Source organism: Trifolium pratense, linkage group LG2 (assembly GCF_020283565.1).
Source record: "Trifolium pratense cultivar HEN17-A07 linkage group LG2, ARS_RC_1.1, whole genome shotgun sequence".
Classification (NCBI taxonomy): Eukaryota; Viridiplantae; Streptophyta; class Magnoliopsida; order Fabales; family Fabaceae; genus Trifolium; species Trifolium pratense.
Genome location: NC_060060.1, coordinates 707,507 through 727,832, shown reverse-complemented (window position 1 = coordinate 727,832; position 20,326 = coordinate 707,507). Strand labels below are relative to the sequence as shown.

Sequence of the window (20,326 nt, the reverse complement as noted above, 5' to 3'; positions counted from 1 at the left end):
TGGGTGGTTTTGGGTGTTTTAGTGAATTATTAATATTTGAACAACAGTTTACGACCCTTTTGTGGTTGTTAACATGTATTCATCCTTAATTATAAAAAGCTGGAGGGGTAGGAAGTAAAATATAAATTTCAATGGTATAGCATTGCCCATATGAATATGACATAGATTATTATTATTATTATTATTATTATTATTATTATTATTATTATTATTAATTTTTATGTGTTCATGTATAACAAAGTAAAGCATTCCTTCAAAAAAAAAAAAAACAAACAAAGTAAAGCATGTGTCAAAAAAATAAAAACAAAGTAAATAAAAGCATTGCCTAGGAGCTACTAAGCTTCCTTTTATAAAGTAAAAAAAAAAAAATGTAAAGCAACATTGATAAAAACAGAAGTTGAAAAACCAAGGCGAAAAGGATGTTAAATTTACAAAATCCAAGTATAGCAGCAGAAGCAAATATATAAATCACCAAATCCCATCTTGAAATTTGTTTGTAATGACTATATGTAACTACTAGGAGTACCTAACCTAAATGATAAAATTCCACAATCTAGACATAATATATCATTCCGACTTCGATAAGACTGATGTGAGGAATGTTGAGTGCCACAGCTGGACCTCTGCAATTCTTCCGCAGAATCGAGTATCCCATATCAATCACAAGCTTTTTCAAGAATGACGATGATTTCCTTGCCTTTACATACGAGTGTCCCATTATATACGCGACTCCAGCCTCTTTGGCTTGGATTAATTCTAAAAGCTCTTCTCTAGCAGCATTATCCAATCCAGGACTGTTAGGCACTTGAAATCTTACTCGACGCCTTCTGACTTGCGGGTTTTCATCATCAAAAGTGGATTGCAAGCGTCGCAGTGTTATAGATCTGCTACTAGGGATGCTTTCATCCACATCAGCATATTCTTGCTCGGACGCTATCATGCTTGGCGTTGATGCTAAGCTTCTGGTACCTATAACAGCCATCCTCCCATCAAATGAAGAAGCTTCGGAACTTGAGAGTTGGGGTTCCACTGCCTCCATCTGGATAAACTCCATTATACTTTGTATGAGATGGTTCTCAAACTCCCCGTCATCCTTTTTAATGTCTTTGTAACCGTATCTAACAATGCACCTATACATTCGATATGGTCTAGGACAAGCTCGGCCAATCAGAAAACGTTCTTCTGGTGAGACATGTGGAACAGGAACTGATTTCACGCAAACAAAAACCAACACCTTGTGAAATGCAGGGAGGTTAGTTACAAAGTGAGTGAATATCGCTGGTATTCCTGTTGCAAGTTCAGAGTAGATGAGACCTATCCCTGGGACACGGACAATTCCGAGACTAGGGCCTAAACCTAGTAACCACTTCAATGAAACTTTGTTGTGTAGATCATATTTGTACTTCCTACGAATACCGTAATGCCATACATACATAACAATCAAAAAGAAGAAGGACAAGACAAGAGGAACCCATCCTCCCTGGTGCACTTTTAGGAACGCCGCTGATAGATACACGCCTTCTATCACCCAAAAGAACAAAAGGAATATTGAAGCAACGAGGATGCTTTTCTGCCAGACGAAGATTATGACTAGTGCCATCAGAAATGTAGTTACGAACATTACTGTCATACAAGCAAGTCCTGCAACCAAATACCCGAAAAACTTATTATGGATCTTATTTGAAAACATGCATGTTCATTGTGCACATATCAATGCAAAACTAACTGCTATTTCTTTTCATAATCGGTAGCAGACATAAAAAAAGCATAACAAATGTTGGACTCATCAAAACGGCATAAGTATTAATATAAATTAAACTATACTTAAACGGTTTTTTTTTTTTTTTTTCATGCAAGAGTGGGAAAAATTTGATGTGACAGAAAATAGAACTGATTAAAGTGAAATGTTTCCATTAGGAGGGAGTCACGATAGTTACACTTTTCAGCTTATAGTTAGGGGGAGGGGTTAGGGCCGGCAATGAATCAAACCAACTCAAAAATAGTTCGAGACTCGACTCGGTAATTAACTCGCTGAACTTGGTTCATGAACCAAATGAGTCGAACTTGACCTGAAAATTGAACTCGTTAAAAAAACGAGTTGAACTTGAGTTATGTATAGTTCGACTCATTCGGTTCAGAAAATATTTTCATATATTTAAGTTAGGGCATAGGGAGAGTTTTGTACGTGGCTAGGAGCATTCTGATTAATGCAGTCTCCCTATAGTTTTGATTTAAACACAAAACACATAAAATGTTTCAAAACTAAATAAATTACCATAAGCATTTCCAATTAAGGTTGTGTCCTGAAATCCAATGGTTACAGCAAGGGTCAGGATCATAAGAATCCAGTTTATTTCTGGGATGTAGATCTGTCCAAATATGTGTTTTGAGGTGTGTACAACTTTGACGCGGGGAAAACAACCAAGTGCATGACACTGCTTGATGATGGAGAAAGTGGCAGTGATAGTAGCTTGACTCCCAACAATAGCTGCCATTGTAGCAATAACAAAAACAGGCCAAAATACAGGTCCTGCCACACAAGACAAAACATTAATTAGAAAATAAAAACAAATTGATTTCATTAAAAAAAACTATGGCATCAGTATCAAGTGGCTTCAAGTGAGAAACTTGGAATAACTAACCGGGAATTGAGTCGTAAAAACTATTATGAACAGACTCAACGTTTTTAGACAAAAAAGCTGCTTGGCCCATGTATTGCATTACCAAACATGGATATATAACAAAACCAAATGCAATCTGCGTACAACAAAAAAGAATGTTACGGTATCTCTTGACGAAGATAAATTTGATGCATAAAATTCAGTCAAGCTACAAAGCTCACCCTTATTGACGAAGCAGTAAAATGACCAAGATCTGCAAACATAGCTTCGGCTCCTGGTGAGACACAAATGACATAATCATTCAAATTAGTATCTCAACTTCAACATCTCAGCTTAAAGATTAACTTCTTGTAGGTCAAGAACTAACATACCAGTGATACAGAGAAGTATCCCTCCGAGAGAAATCCAACCCTCAGTTCCAGTCTTGATGAAGAACTTAACGATATATTGAGGGGAGATAGCAAAGATTATTTTTGGATTCCAGTGTATTATATTATAGATCCCGACAATTAAAATCGATAGAAGCCATACGATTACAATTGGTGCAAACATAAATGCAACTCTATGTGTGCCACAATGTTGTAGAGCAAACAGGCCAACCAGTATGACACATGCGAGTATGACAAGTTCACCGTCATTGAATTTCGCTTGTGTATATTTTAATCCTGATACCGATGCCAGAACTGTAGGGTAAAAGGCAAAGTAACAGTTAATTTCTTTTTAGAATTGTGATAATTGTTATGTAAAGTTTAACAATGAATGTTATTAACCGAGATTTAATTCAGTTTAACAGTGATGAACAAGTCAAAGGAGTTGAATTGTGTATTAATCTACTAAACTACTGTACGGAAATTTGAACATTATGAAAATCTCGTAAATCAATTTTACTAGCTTAGCTGTTGATTCTTTCACAAAATCAACAAGTGAAAGAGTAATACACTGCGTGAAAACAAATCAAACTTCAATTTCCCTAGGACAACTTCTAAGGGCTTGTTTGGATTAGCTGATTTTAGTTTATCTACTGACATAAGCACGTATGAGAATGTTTGAGAGACCTTATGGAAATAGCTTATGACATGTCTATAAACTGTTTTCAGCTTATTTCAAAAAGCTCTACAATATTGCTTATGAAAAAAGCTTATAGGCTTGTTCAAAAAAAAATGAAAAAAGCTTATAGCTTATATGAAAATAGTTTGACTTTATTTTTATTTTATTTTTTGCTAAAGAAAGAGCTTATACATAAGCACTTACTCCCTCCGGTCACTATTACAAGCAAAAAATCACTTTATAGGCTCATTGAATAACTGACCAGTGAATTTTTGCTTATAATAGTGACTGGAAGGAGTATATGATGAACACTTACTCCCTCCGTGACACTTTATAAGCAAAAATCTACTTTCTAGATTCATTGTATATTTAATGAATTAGACCAGATTCATTAAATATACAATGAACCTAGAAAGTAGATTTTTGCTTATAAAGTGTCACGGAGGGAGTATGCTATAAGGGCTTAATTAAGCTGTGTGCCCAAACAGGGATTATACAAAAATGACGTGCTAAAAAGGGCCAGACACTCCAAATTTTTTGATTACAAGACAATCTTACCTGAAATGGCCGGAGAAAGTACACCATCACCTATGACCATGCAAGCACCAAATAGCACGACAACAAGAAGGACTGTTCTTAACCGTCTGTGCTTCTCCAAAAACAACTTCAACGGAGACGAGGCTCCAGCCTGTGACGAAGGACCGTATTTGTACGATGACAGCTCCTCATCGGCTGCTTGTTGATTTGGAAGCAAATTAAATTTGGCATGCCTACAGAGCAGTGAATAGAGAGCAAAGGTCCCACCTGCCAATAGTTACATCATAATCAAAACATAAGTTCATAACCTTTCCACTAGAAAAACAAATCAAGAGCAAAGTTACTCGTTTGAATACCTTCCCCATTATCATCGGCACTCAATAGGATGAATACGTATTTAAGCAACGGTATTAATGTAAGAGTCCAAAAAATCAATGAAAAAACACCAAAGATAGTTTCTTCATCATGATGGTCCTTCAACTTTCCTTTAAATGTACTTGTATACACATAGAGAGGTGATGTGCTTAGATCTCCATATACTACACCAAAGCTTTGATATGCTAATAATAAATTCCTAGACAAGTTAATCCACGACAACTGCAAAAAACCACAAAAACGTCCATAAATTTTCATTATTTAACTGAATAGTAATACTTGGAAAAAGCAATATGTAGACAATACCATAAAAAATTATTGCACCTAGAAACCAAAAATAGTTGAAATCAAAACGAAGTAATATTGGGATTTTTTTCTTATAAACATGTTATTGGTGCGAAGTATATATGCGCCGGCTTTGCTGATAATAATCTTCATCAGGGAACCTGACTGATCACTTTTGGCGGGATCTTCTCTTGAATTAACATTGCTTTTTGTCGGCAATCCACGTCATTCACGTAGCCGGTGCGTCAGTGGTCATTGGGTCAAGATCATATCCAGATTTCAATGAAGATTTTAATTGATTTTTCTTTTAAACTAAATTACCGAGATTGAAATCTGGACTGTCTGATCTCAATCTAGTCCAACGGCCACGCTGCAGAAGCAGTTTTAGGCGTTCGTTGTTGGAGGTGGATCCGGTATCTCAGAAATTGGAAGTAGAGAGGACAGGCCTTATGTGAACTGGCTTGGTCTCGTGATCTCATCTACGCAAATGTTCAGATCTTTCTTTGAAGGCCGGTCCCAAGGCAGACGAACCGAGCCCAATGCAAAGAACTCCAGTGAGGAGATCTGGTTACCTTTTTTCCTAATACATGATACGAGGAGGTAATTTGTTGATACCGAGAATGATAGAAGAAGCTTCAAAACCCCTGCTTGAGAATCCGGTCTTTGAGAAGGAGCTACATGTGTTCTTGTTCGAGAATCCGCATCCCAATCAGCTGTGAGGGTGAAAAGGGCTTACGAAGGGATGCAGGCAAGAAGCTAATAGTACCGGCTCAATAGCTGATCAGAAAGGTTCTAGTCATCCCCGCGCTTGAAAGGTTCAGTGTTCAAGGAAACCCTATCGACTGCATGAGTGTGTCAGATTACCAACTACAGACAATCCAAATTTGTATCCCCTTCCAACCACAATTTTTCAAATCTATAAAAAATACACTAAAGACTATTTGCTTAGCTTAGCTTGAATAAAAAAAGTCCACTAAATAAGAACAATTGAATCATATCTGTCAATAAAAAATTACAAATTAATAAAAAATAAAAAGTGAACAGAATATTTACAACAAAAGTATCTACTACCACTTTCTGGTTTCAATTGACCCATAAAAGGTATTATGTTAAAATTTAAAACACATAAAATATGCTAAATTTTTTACGACTACAAATATGTGCGTTCTTATGCTAAATTATAGGAATCCCTCAAATCTCAAACTATGAACTAAAATTTTTAAAAAAATTAGGAACTGAAAAATTCAATAGAATAGTGTAAGATTTGAAGCAAAATTATAGATAATAAAATACTAACTCTTCAGAAAAAACAACAACAGATGTAAAATTAAAAAAATAAATAATAAATAAAAAAAAACATCATCATCAACAACAACAACAGAAACTATTGAAGTGAAGTAAAACAGAAACATGAATCACAAGATACAGTAAATGAAAGAAGAAAAAAAAACACAGGATGAAAATATGTAGAAGTGATAAGAAATAGTTTATACCTGAGAGGGATTTCGAGAAGACGAAGGTATGGATTCGGGTTCCATATGAATGAATGAATTATTATGTGATGTGAAGTGAAGACTTTAGTGTTTTATTTTTGGGAAAAACCAAATGCAATAGTAAGTGTCACACACACTATATCTTAGTATTATTCTCTTGTCTCTATTATTACAAAAGGACACAACTATCTAATCTTCTAATCTTAACTCTCAACTCTCAACTCATACACTCTCCTCATGTCTCGTAAACTTGTCTTTTATGTGTTTGAGATTTGCTAATTTTTCTCATAAAAAACTTATTTTTATTTTATTTTCATTTTTTTTTATCAAATAGTTTAGTGACTCAAAATTCCACTCTTAAGATCGATAAGTGAGATGATCAGAGTTCGAATCTCTGCTAACTGAGCAAAGCTCACGGGACCATTTTATATATATAATTTAGTGGAACTATATAAATTTTAGAAGGTTAGTGTTATCGTGGACCATTTTTATAAGTGGTCCATTGTGGACTAAATTTTAACGAATGTCGACAATATTCATTAAGATAAAAAACTACAACTCTTCTAGTTTTTACGGATAAAACAATGACATAATTTAAGTTAGTTCAATACATGTTATATTTTTATTTTTCGATGTTTTAATTAAACCGGTATCAATTAAATCATTATTTTAGTCGTAAAAATGAGGATGGTCATTAATTATACTTTCAAACAATAATATATATATATATATATATATATATATATATATATATATATATATATATATATATATATATATATAGGGAGTGTATCTGGTGAGAACTGGTAATTATTGTGAGAAATGAGAACTATTAATAGTAACCATTAGATTTAATTGACGTATCAGATTAAAATCTTCTCACTCGCTTAAAATCTCATGTGATTTTATTTGTGCAGATTAAAAAATCTTCTTATATATAATCTTTCCTAATTCATTTGCAGCTCATTCAAAACTTACCTAAATAAATTTTTACTTCTCTGTTCAATTTTTTAACACAACAATGTCGTGATACAATTTTCTCTTAATTTCACGAATATAGTTTTTTTTTTTATATAACCAAAAGCATTACGCTTAATATATATACCACTGGTTCTTTTGCAAAAAATTATTTAGAAACACAAAACATCAAGCTAGGAGTGCAAATCAAACAACATGCAACCAATTAATCAATTCCATACCGTCAACAACTTTGTCACAAATTAAAAATTCACAAGTACTTGACTCGATGCCTCTCCTCAAGAAAGCACCAACATGACTTATGTGTTGCTGTATTTAATTAATTGTTATGGTAATTTTTCATTTTGTTTAGCTGAACAAATGCACACATCTTGGGTTTGGATTATGTTCCTTTCGCTCGCTTCATCGAAGATAATACCCTTATTGATCTTCCTTTAATTGGTCGTAAGTTTACTTGGTTTAAAGGGGATGGATCTTCGATGAGTCGTCTTGATAGGTTCCTTCTTTCTGAGGAGTGGTGCTTGGCCTGGCCTAATTGTAGGCAGGTGGCTAGGATGAGAGGGTTATCTGACCACTGTCCCCTGGTCTTGTCTGCGAATGAGGAAGACTGGGGACCTTGCCCGTCGAGAATGCTTAAGTGTTGGAAGGACATCCCCGGCAATAACTTGTTCGTCAGAGATAAGTTGATGTCGTTCCAGATTGATGGTTGGGGAGGATATGTGCTCAAGGAAAAACTTAAGATGATTAAGGCATGCCTAAAAGAGTGGCATAAGACTCATACTCAAAACCTTCCCGGCCGTATTGAGACCCTGAAAGGCAGGCTTTTGGCTCTTGACGAGAAAGGGGAGGAAGATGATCTTTCTGAGGAGGAGTTAGTGGAAATTCATGGGGTCTCGTCTGACATTCACTCGTTGTCGCGGTTGCATGCCAGCATTAGTTGGCAGCAATCCCGTTCGTTGTGGCTTAAGGAGGGTGATGCCAATTCGAAGTTTTTCCATTCGGTTTTGGCGGGGCGTCGTCGTAGGAATGTTATGTCCGTTATTCAGGTGAATGGGGTTAATGTTGAGGGCGTGATCCCTATTAGACAGGCCGTGTTTTCACATTTTGAGTCGCACTTTAAGGCACCTAACGTGGATAGGCCTGGGGTTGATGACCTCCTGTTTAAAAAGCTAAATCAGGCAGAGAGTGCTGGTTTAACCAAACCGTTCACAGAGGATGAGGTGAAATCAGCTGTGTGGGATTGTGACAGTTATAAAAGTCCTGGCCCAGACGGGATTAATCTAGGTTTTATTAAAGATTTTTGGGCTGAGCTACGGGGTGACATAATGCGTTTTCTTTCGGATTTTCACCGTAATGGCAAGTTGACAAAGGGTTTAAATTCTACTTTTATTGTTTTGATCCCTAAAATTGATAGTCCTCAAAGGTTAAACGACTTTCGCCCTATTTCACTTGTGGGAAGCCTGTATAAAATTTTGGCGAAGGTTTTAGCGAATAGGTTGCGTACAGTGATTGGTAGCGTGATTTCCGAATCTCAGTCGGCGTTTGTGAAGGATAGACAAATCCTCGACGGTATTCTTATTGCAAATGAGGTGGTGGATGAGGCGCGGAAGTTTAAGAAGGATCTAATGTTGTTTAAGGTAGATTTTGAGAAGGCCTACGACTCAGTGGACTTGGGGTATCTGGATGATGTTATGGGGAGAATGTCTTTTCCAACTCTATGGAGGAAGTGGATTCGTGAGTGTGTCAGTACGGCTTCGGCGTCTGTGTTAGTTAATGGTAGTCCGACTGATGAATTCCCTCTCCAGCGCGGTCTTAGGCAAGGTGACCCGCTGTCCCCTTTTCTCTTTTTGCTGGCTGCTGAGGGATTAAATGTGCTTATGGAGGCGATGATAGCGCAAAATTTGTTCACGGGTTACAGTATTAGAGAGCAGGGTTCGATGACGGTGTCACACCTTCAGTTTGCAGATGACACTCTTTTGTTGGGGGTCAAAAGTTGGGCAAATGTTCGGGCTTTGCGAGCTGTTCTTGTGCTTTTTGAGACTATGTCAGGCCTGAAAGTTAATTTTAATAAAAGTATGTTGGTTGGGGTTAATATTCCTGATTCCTGGTTGGGCGAAGCTGCGTCTGCTCTAGGTTGTAAAGTGGGAAAGATTCCTTTCCTTTATCTGGGTCTTCAGATTGGGGGCGATCCGAGACGTTTGAGTTTTTGGGAACCGATGTTGATTCGTATAAAGAATAGATTATCCGGGTGGAAGAGTCGTTTCTTGTCCTTTGGTGGTCGTCTGGTTCTGCTAAAGTCTGTCTTGACATCTCTACCTGTCTACACTCTTTCCTTCTTCAAAGCTCCCTCAAGTACTATTTCCTCTATTGAATCTCTTTTCATTAAATTTTTTTGGGAGGGTTGTGAGGATTCTAGGAAAATTCCTTGGGTTAGTTGGAACTCTATTTGCATAAGTAAGGAGAGTGGAGGTTTGGGGGTCAGGCGTTTGAGGGAGTTTAACCAGGCTCTTTTAGGAAAATGGTGTTGGAGGATGCTAGTGGACAAAGAGGGGTTGTGGTTCAGAGTGTTGGCAACTCGTTATGGGCTTGAGGGGGGTAGACTTCGAGATGGAGGCTGGAGAGGGTCGTCGTGGTGGAGGGAGTTAGCGCGTATTAGGGATGGAGGGAGTGAGACAGGGGGCAGGTGGTTTCAGGAGCAGGTTGTGAAGAGGGTGGGGGACGGGTCAGATACTTTTTTCTGGACCGATCCCTGGGTGGATGAGATTCCTTTGTGTCAGCGATTTGGGCGCTTGTTTGAGTTGGCAGAGACCAAATCGCGCACGGTGGCAGAGATGTTTGCTTTAGGGTGGGGTGAGGGAGGCGAGGCGTGGGAGTGGAGGCGACAATTGAGGGCATGGGAGGAGGAGATGTTGGGGGAGTGTCAGTCTTTACTTCTTAACATTTTCATGCAGGCTCATTCTACTGATAGTTGGCAGTGGCGCCCTGATCCTGCCACGGGTTACTCTGTTAGAGGCGCATATCAGCTTCTTACTTCTCATGTTTCAGTTACTATGGATGATGCGGATAACCTCATTTGGCATCCTCAGGTTCCTCTGAAGGTTTCCATCTTCGCGTGGCGTTTATTGCGTGACAGGTTGCCCACAAAAGTAAACCTGGTTACTCGAGGTGTTTTATCTTCTACAGCTCATTCTTGCGTGTTTGGATGTGGAGAGGCTGAGTCAGCCTATCACTTATTTATCTCCTGCAGTACTGTTGGTTCTCTTTGGGATTTAGTGCGCTTGTGGATTGGTATTCCTGTGGTGGGTTTCACTACACTGCGCGACCATCTTGTTCAGTTTACTTCTTCAGCAGGTGGCTCCCGAGCGCGTCGATTTTTTTTACAGCTCATTTGGCTCACTTGTGTTTGGGTTGTATGGACGGAGCGAAATCATCGATTATTCATAGGTTCAGCAGATACATCCTATATTTTGTTGGACAAGATCAAGCTTTTCTCTTTTAGGTGGTTGAAGTCGACGAGTGTTACGTTAGCTTATAACTACCATAGCTGGTGGTCTAGTCCTATGATTTGTTTGGGTTTTGTATGATTTGTTTATGATTCTGGTTCTATGACTCTTTGTAAACTTTTGCAGTCTATCTTGGTACGTCTTGTGCTGGGGAGGCTGTTGTGGTAATATATATCATTTTAGCTTTTTCAAAAAAAGAATTATTGTCCATTTTCTATCTCAAAAACCTCAAACATGAACACAAAAAAGCCAAGAAAAAAAACTAGAAAGACAAATATCCAATATTTTCTTAGAGGGAATTGAACAAGCCGAATGAATGTTCAAGTGTTAGAATAGAATTAGTGAACAGTTTCTGAGTTAATAATAAATTAAATTAAGAAAGATTATAGGAATAAATTAGGAAATATTATATCTAAGAAGATTTTTCAATCTACACAAGTATGATCACGTGAGGTTTTATGTGAGTGAGATAATTTTAATCTGATACGTTAGTTAAATCTAATGGTTATTATCAATAGTTCTCATTTCTCATAATATTTATCAGTTCTCACCGGATACACTCCCTATATATATATATATATATATATATATATATATATATATATATATATATATATATATATATATATATATATATATATATATATATATATATATATATATATATATATATATATATATATATATATATATATATATATATCGTGGTTGAAATTTTAAATATTTTTTAAGAACGGGTCTACGATGGATCACTTGTAGAAGCAGTTCATATTAGAATTTTTCATAAATTTAATTTTATGGAATATGTGTGTGTTTTTTTTAATCACACACATTCCACGAAACTAAATTTATATAGATCCACTAAATTATATAAACAAAAAAAAATAGAAATGGGTGTTCTCATGAGCGTAGCTCAATTGGTAGGAACATCGCATTTTATATGCATGGATTAGAGTTTGGATCTCGGACACTTCACTTATCCACTTTAAGGGTGAAATTTCTAACAACTAGGCTACCTGACCAAAAAATGTTAATTAATAATTGTCAATTAAGAAAGAAAATGTTATTTTAAAATAGGTAAAATAGTTAAATTCTATGAATATTTTAGAATAATAGTACTTATGGATTTTTTTTTAGTAGAATACATAAGAAAGAAAATGTAAATTAATTAAAAAGTTAAGAAAAAAATAGGTTTAAATATATTTTAAAATAGTTAAATAAATATAGGTTAAATAGTTATTTTTTTTATAAAAAAGGTTAAATTTCTTTCTCAGGATTTTCTGTGTTCTTTTGAAGTCATCATCATGTTACGATGACAAGTCATCGTGGTATGATGGGAAAGATTTGTTGCAGATTTTCTTCAATTTAACCGCCTTCTCATCGCGCCACGTCGGACCTCATCGTAGGTACGATGGTGCGCGTTGTTTATTACGTTTTTGCCCTTTTTTGCTGCTTTTTCCACATTTCTTGCTTTCGGGCCAAGTAACTTCACTTTTCTAGTTATTTGCTTGCTTTTGGGCTTCAACTGCTATTAAAACTACCTAAATTACTACTAAAAACATCATATAATTGACTGTCATCACAACCCCACACTTAAACTTTTGCTCGTCCTTGAATAACATGTCCGCCAAACAAAATCGTCAGTGAAACAACAGATAACTTAGATGACAGGTAATTCACAACCTTTATATTTTGTCGGCAGTGGTACCACCGATCTTCACTGCAGCGATCATGCTAAATCAACACTTGATCCAAGAGACGTCAATATTAGCAAGTGCAACAGTTGTCCACAAGAGTCCATGTTCAGTTTTTTCTCTCTTCTCACATTTTCACTCAATGTTGAAAGGGTATCTCTCAATCAACGTGAGACTTGCCATTTTACCATAGGCTTGCAACGACTCTAAGCAATCAATCAAAGTTCGAACAGATACGCATTATTAGAGGTCTTTATGGGTTGTAATGTGGCTTAGGTAAAGGTGAGATATTTTTGAGAAAGTAGGCTTAAAAATTGGAGTTAAGTATAACTACTTGTCCTTATTTAGGTGCAACCTGTTACCTTGTAGACCTTTTTTTTTTATGAAATACAAGAGAAAATTTTCTTTTGAGGACCGGATGTGTCTTTGTGTGTTCCTTATTTTATCACTATTTTCTGTTTTTTTAAGAGACTATTTTTTATGAATTTTTTGATGTATTCCGTCTCTTTTTTATTTTATATTTTTTTCTTCTTTGTGATAGTTCTCTTGTACACCACCCCACACTTAGATGTTGTTAATTCCAGGAGCAACTGATGAATCCTCATCTTTACATGTTATTTGAGCAATTTAAGGCGAAATCTAGGTAATAATGTAAGAAACTTGATCAGAATCGGTGGATAAAGAGCCATATTGAAGTTGGAGTGTTGTGCAAGCAAAGTTGGAGTTTTGGTACAAACTTGCGCCGTGGCGCAGGAGGCATTGCGCATGGCGCAATTAAGCAAATTTCAAGGGATAAAAACTCTGTCAGCTGCGCCATGGCGTAGAAGGTCTGCTCATGGCGCGGTGGTTCTGCAAGTGCACAGAATCGCTACCAAGTAATAAAGTGATAAGTTTATCGTTCTCCACTGGGGTTGTGCTAAAATTACTAGTTTCGCTTAGGAATATGGGTAGTTGCCTTCGCTTTGTTTGTTTGAAAGGTATCTTTGCGGGTAATAGTAAATGACAGGAAATTAAAGACAGAAATTAAATGACAGAAAAATAAATATTATGTGTGTGACCACACAGGGTGGCTAAGTGTGGTCGGATCCCTCCCTTACTCCTGCTTGGTGGTTATTCCCTTGTTTCTCTCTATCAAGAATTAGACTATTAAAAATAGATTTAGAAGCACCCGTTCCCTATTTCTATTACAAACTGTTCAGAGACTAGTTAGTGGTTACCCTTACTCTGTTTAAGTATCATCGCCCCAGGTTCCACTTTTTTGTTACAAACGTTGGTATCATTTACCTTAGTGGCTCCATGTGTCACAAGCTATCATGTGTGCCTCTAACTAGTCCTAACTCTGCCTCAGGTAGAAATTATCGTTCGTTCTAACCCTATACTAAGACCTCAGATATTGAATTTAATGGTCTCATCTTGGCCATAGCACACCGTCCTTCGTTCGGGATTACTACTATGCGATATCCACTAGGTCCTTACATTTTATTCTAATGTGATCAGTATTAAAATAAATATAAACCAAACGATAAAAGAGTTTGAAAGTAGAAACAATTGAATTTATACCCAAATTATACAAAACCAAGCATTCGTAAGGGAGTTCCTCGACTCCACCTAACCTAGGAAAAATAAATTACAAAGACAGAAGGAAAAGAACCTTATTGGCCTTGGAGTTCCTTGGCCTCCTTGCCTCCTCCTTAGAGTTCTCATAACTCTAGAGTGAATATTGAATATTCTCAATGTTTTTTGGAATGAATAATAGTGGAGGAGGAAAGCTCTATTTATAGTTTTTCAGCTGGGTTCTAGGCTTTTATGCGCGTCCATCGCACCCATCATGGCCACGATGGCGTGTATTTTCGCCTCATCGTGGCCATGGTGGATCATATCGTAGTATGATGGAAGATCTTCTCAGGATTTTCCGCGTTCTTTTGAAGTCATCATCGTGCCACGATGACAAGTCATCGTGGTACGATGGGAAAGATTTGTTGCAGATTTTATTCAATTTAATTGTCTTCTCATCGCGCCACGCCGGACCTCATCGTAGATACGATGGTGCGCGTTGTTTATTACGTTTTTACCCTTTTTTGCTATTTTTTCCACTTTTCCAAGTATTTGCTTGCTTTTGGGCTTCAACTGCTATTAAAACTACCTAAATTACTACTAAAAACATCATATAATTGACTGTCATCAGCCCCACTTCTCCTTAAAAGAAGTAGAGAAGTAGAAAATAAGTAAAGCCAAACACACACTGAGACACACACATATAGATATATGTTATTGCCGAAAAATCAACAAATTTCAAATGAACTGTCATTAAAGAGATTAAATACCAAAGACGACATAATATTCAAATAACCGTGAAAACTTAACTAAGCTGTGAATTAAGGAATGAAAACATAACTAGTATGAAGCATAAAGGAAACAAAATATACTAAACTTAAACATAAAGGAACAAAAACAAACTAATCCGAAACGTACTAAGGACAAAGAGTCTCGTATTACAGTACCCCTTCCCAACAAATACATCATTCTTTGTCATTACTATCTTATCAAATTCAAATGATACTTTAACTCCTACTTTATTCAACGGGGTTACCGAAATCAAATTGTTCCTAATAGTAGGTACATGTAGCACATCACTTAAAGCCAATGTTTTCCAGAAGTGAACTTCAGAAATACTTTGTCTTTCTTGTTAACCGTAGCAATTCTAGAGTCACCAAGATATACTTGATCTTTATCATCCCCCACAAAAATGTCGGAGATAAAGGTATATCTATATTTGCACATATGTGTCTAGTAGCCCTAGAGTTTACCATCCATTCACTACAACATTTACTGTCTCTGGCAACACTTTTTTATACAACATGTGTAAATTGTAACCTAAAAGTAGCATAGGCAACGCTTTGGGCCTGTTGCCAGTTATGTTTCCGTAACACTGTAAAACTGTTCCCTGAACCAAAATAGGGGACAGTTTTAAGATGTAACTACAAAGTATTTTGGGAATAGTTGATAATTGTTCCCTTAAATATATCTGGGAACATTTTTCAAATGTCACATTATTTGTAACAAAAAAGCTACATTTAGGAATGGTTGCTTATAAAATTCAACAGTAAGGAATTTTCCAGCCTAGAATTTTTTATTTTATAAAATCTAGCTGCAGAACTTGAAAAAAAAAATGTGGCAGTATAATTTTATTAATTTGTTTTTTTTTAAGGAATTTTTATTAATTTGTTGGTTTCTCTCCCGAGAGAATAATGATAATATAAAAGAAAAATTATATATATTTTTATTACTAATCTATATTTTTTATTTTTATAGATATATAAAATAGAAACTAAGTATTGTAACAAAAAAAAAAAAACTAAGTAATCAGATTGAAATATAAAAAGGGTAGACTGAGATAAATATAAAAAAAAAACCCTTTATCGTCAAAAATTAAAGTAGAAAACCCTTTTGTATTCCAATTCCAATTTTTTCACAAGGTCTTCTTCTGCATTTTCTCCCGCAACTACGACAACAGCGAGAGATAACGAAATGGGGTTCTTCTCCTTTCTGCTGGCCCGTTTACTCTTTGATTCATTCTTCGTCCTCCCCGCACGGCAGATTTCAGATCTCTCTATCTCTTCGTTCTCCACATGTCGTAGCGTTGTTCCCTGTTCAAGTTCTCTTTGCTAACCATCGGCGCCATGTTTCTCCTATTTTTCGTTCTTCTTCTCATCGTGGGCTCTTCTTCTTAGATAAGAGGTGAATTCCCCCTTTTCTTGAATCGTGATTTCCCCTTTTTTTTTATAATTAGAATAGCACATAGGGTTTGTGAGTTGTACTGAAATCTGTCAATCTAATCTCATTTTATAGTTAAGTTTATTGATTGTTCTCTAGCTTTTAGTTCACCTGATTGGATTCAAACATATTATTTGCAGCGGGTAGAAGAGCAATGGTGTTACTTTGACCAAAGTAGATGTTCTGCATAAGAATGAATTGGGTTGCAACAAAACCTACAAAAAGGAATCAAAATTGGAGCAAGATGCCACACTTCAGTTCATTTTTAGGTTTTGGCGTGGTTCAGGTACCAAAGCTATTTCTGTTATTTTAGGACTTGGTGTGTTTCAGGTGCCAAAGTTAAGCTTTTGAATCTTAACAAGAACAACTATTGTTACTCCATATGACCAAAGTAAATCCTATTTCTCTTTGTTTTTCTTGTTTTCCTTTGAAAATAATTTCCTTTGAAAATAATAGTAGCTAATTCCTTGTTGGTTCTTTCTTAATTTCGTTTTGTTTTTAATGAGCAGACATAAGTAGTTGTGCCTGCCCTTCAAGTGTTAGGTATGCATTTTATTCGACAACAAGTTATATTAGTTATCCACAAAATAGTTATCCACAAAAGCTTTCATTGCATATATTAGTTATCCACAAAATAGGGTTCTTTTTAAGTGTAGTGGAGTAGCTTATTTGAATCTTACACTTGACACTATTGTTTTTACCGTTGTTTTTCATAGAGGAAGGTGTCTAAGTCCAAATGCAATCACTATTTTAGGACCCTTATGTTTTAGGCTTTCTAACAAGGTAAGAATCACTCTAATCACCCTGCTCTCTCTCAATTTTGTTTCCTTCTATCAAGCCTAAATCTGAATTCCTTGCATGTGTTTTAACCCACCATGAAGGTCTTGAGGGATTATTAAGGATAAGGAAGATTTGAAGAAGATTCGTCAAACCCATATTCTTAGACACAACCTCACTAAAAAGGTAATTTTTCACTCCTCGTAACTCTGATTGAGATTCCGTTTAATTCTGTGGTTAGCTAACTCGATTCCGGTCGTTTTGACACCAATTCCATGATTTATAATTAAGAGATGAAGTCAGGGGACGCTTCTAAAGTAGAGTTACTGAAGCTGTCAAAAAAATGGATTTTGAAGGACACTAAACATCAGAACATGGATTTGGAGGCTTGAAGGATAGTCTGAAGTAATGTGTCAAGTTCAAGTATCACCATTAGTTCTTGTTCATCAACATCAGGTGGGTTCCTTAGGATTAGATAACTTAGTTGCCCAAAAACAATGAAATATGTATGATAACATTAGGTGCCCCTTTTCTTGCTAAATTATATGATGCATTTATGGTTTATGCTTGATTCTGTGATTAAAATGTTATTTCTGGTTGTGGAATTGTTTAATGTATGATAGGGATCATTGGAATGTAATAAAACTTGTATTCTAAACTCAATTTTTGCAAGAAATCTGACTTTCACGCAGCATGCATCGATACATACAGGTCTATGTATTGATACACGTACCCAGAACTTCACAAAACCCCAGTTTCAGCAGTATGCATCGATGCATATAGTTCCAGAATCGATACATGAGCCCAGTTTTGCAAAAACCCAGTTTTCAACATGTATCGGTTCATGGGGCACTTTACATCGGTTCATATATGCCTGAATTGTTGGAAGCTTTATTATTCTAGAATGAATTGGTTCTAGACTCATTTGTTTTGATGTATGCTAACTGAAAGTTGGAAGAACATCTTTTGTTTGTAATTCTATATGATCCCTACCATATACACTGATAATGAGCAATTGTGGAATAATGTTTTGTCACTTGGCATTCATATAATTGCAAGGAATTTAAAATAGGATTTATGGACAACCTAGATATATGTTATGTGGATTTGTGATCCTGTAGGTTCCCCGGGTCGGGACAACATGGTTAGGATAACAACTCAGAAAATACTAATCAAGTTATGTAAATCAGAAATGCGTGGACTTAGTGTGCCATGTCAGTTATGCGTGGGCTTAATGTGCCATGTCAGATGATTCATTAGAAATCCACTAATGAAAAATTAATAATAAATGTGAGGTATGACCGTAGCGACGTATATTATTATCGCAATGCGGGTAGGCCGGCTCTCCGAGACACTCACCTCGGGTGACCGTGATGTTTTAAAATGAACTCAGATAATACTTTGTGATACACCTTTATGCTTTCATGTAATATAATGAAGATTATGTCAGAATTAATTCATGATTAGAAACTATCAGTTTAGGTACCCTGGTGTAGTCACCATTAGTTGGGTAGTAGGACTCACTGAGGCTTAGTAGTCTCATCCCACGCCTTTCAATTTTTTTAGGTAGACTTGTTAACCGGAGCAAGGACCGGGCAGGAACCGATGATCGAGGCCGAGCTTGGATTATCGGATTAGAAGACTTCGTCTTCTTCTTTGTTTTTATGTTAATCTGTTCATGTAGAATTTAATTCTCTTTCCGCTGTATTGTACTGGATTATCACATTGTTCTTGTGATATCTCATAGTTCAACTAATTATTCTGTAATTTTAATGTACTCAGATTCAATTATATATGTCTCGACTAAATATTCTAGACAATTTAGTTGGGGCGTTACATATGCACATAACATTAATTAGATTTTGGTACTTCTGTTTCTACTTATATTTGTTTCTTCTATTTCCTTTTAACTGAATTATTATTGTATCTTCAGTGCTATCAAGCTTGATGTTTTCCTTCTCATTTATGTGAATGTTGTATTAACTTGATGGTTTAGATTCAGTTACATTATGCAATAATAATAGTATTTTTCACTTTATGATATAATTTTATATACTTGTTTGCCAGGTTTGATGAAAACAATTCAGCGGAAGCGGTTATGAGAGTTCATTGTAATTATTGATGAAGTTGCAACGCAGAGACACCAACATATGGACTATGGAGAAGCTGTACAAGGCCAACCATGTCGGGGGGAGTACGAACATTATCTACGATGAAAAGGGATTATGATCAAAGAAAGGATGGAATTGATTATGATCATTGAAATTAATAAAGGGATTATGTCCAATTTTAGTTGTATTTATGGTTGAGTAAATATTGTCTTAACTTGTATCTGAGACGTCATGGGAGCGTAATCATGTCTTTAGGTTTTTATAGTAGGAGGTAGTACTTTTTAGTATCCATAGAATGGATGTAATCCACTATGCATTTATGTAAAACTATAAATTTGAATAAAGGATCATGTATTTGCCTCACTTTTATTTCAAATATATAATTTGAATATTAAATTTGGTCAAATTATTTTCAAAATTATTGTTTTTATTAGAAACTGTTGCCTATACATAGTGGGATCACTAGAAACTGTACCCTTTGCTGAATCTTTAGGCGACAGGTATAAACTGTAAATAAATATGGCAACATGTAAAAACTGTTGCCTAAAGTTTGCACCGAAACTGTCCCCTTTTCCCGATAGCTTAGGCGACAGTTTTAAAGAGTGTGCCCAAAAAGCGAAAAAACTGTAACCATAGATATTAGGTAACGCTCGCTTATAAAACAGTCGAAAACTGTTCCCTATACCTTTAGGCAACCATTTTCATGGTTTAGGCTACATTTTTGAATTGTTGTCTAAAAGCGAAAATGTTGTAGTGATTTAGTCACATTAGTCACCATATTCACTCGAGATACAACAACATAACATCAATTATGTCACCTCCTTCGACTTCAGCAACGAGCTCATCAAGAAGATTCCTTATATGAACAGTAGAAATCAAACAAGTCATTAAAGAGTGTACTCAGAATTGTGCATCGACATGCCTTGTTTGCATGTGCCCATTGTTTAGTAACTTTTTCAGTTGCAGTTGAAGTTGGCTTTGATATAGTAAGGGCATTAACAACTAAATACATGTCTAGGATGGAGTGGACACACTCCTGCCACCACCTGTGGAAATTCTGACCATCGAATTCTTCAATTTTTGTGATGTCAGGAAATTGTTTGGCGTAGCTGGCGGTAGGAATGAGAACAG

General features: G+C 36.0%; 1 protein-coding gene and 1 long non-coding RNA gene across 2 annotated transcripts; one reads left to right on the top strand and one right to left on the bottom strand.

Annotated features, from left to right (window-relative positions):
* Positions 1–397: 397 nt before the first annotated feature.
* Positions 398–6,621, bottom strand: LOC123909594 (potassium transporter 4). The gene is made up of 8 exons (XM_045960459.1): positions 6,359–6,621; positions 4,562–4,802; positions 4,227–4,472; positions 2,993–3,304; positions 2,843–2,895; positions 2,643–2,757; positions 2,276–2,530; positions 398–1,641 (listed from the first exon to the last, which is right to left on the bottom strand). The coding sequence occupies exons 1-8, from the start codon at positions 6,401–6,403 to the stop codon at positions 554–556; spliced, it is 2,355 nt and encodes a 784-aa protein (XP_045816415.1). The 5' UTR covers positions 6,404–6,621; the 3' UTR covers positions 398–553.
* Positions 6,622–15,958: 9,337 nt separating this feature from the next.
* LOC123909470 lies at positions 15,959–19,558 on the top strand. The gene is made up of 7 exons (XR_006809929.1): positions 15,959–16,271; positions 16,448–16,698; positions 16,817–16,850; positions 17,024–17,090; positions 17,189–17,270; positions 17,376–17,540; positions 19,152–19,558. It is a non-coding gene; the product is annotated as an uncharacterized LOC123909470 (long non-coding RNA).
* The last annotated feature ends 768 nt before the right edge of the window (positions 19,559–20,326 follow it).

Coding starts and splice junctions, on each gene's coding strand:
- LOC123909594 (XM_045960459.1), bottom strand. CDS start 6,403: ATGGAACCCGAATCCATACCTTCGTCTTCTCGAAATCCCTCTCAG. Junction 2,896..2,992: donor GATACTTCTCTGTATCACTG/GTATGTTAGTTC, acceptor GTGTCTCACCAG/GAGCCGAAGCTATGTTTGCA. Junction 1,642..2,275: donor CTTAATTGGAAATGCTTATG/GTAATTTATTTA, acceptor ATTTGGTTGCAG/GACTTGCTTGTATGACAGTA.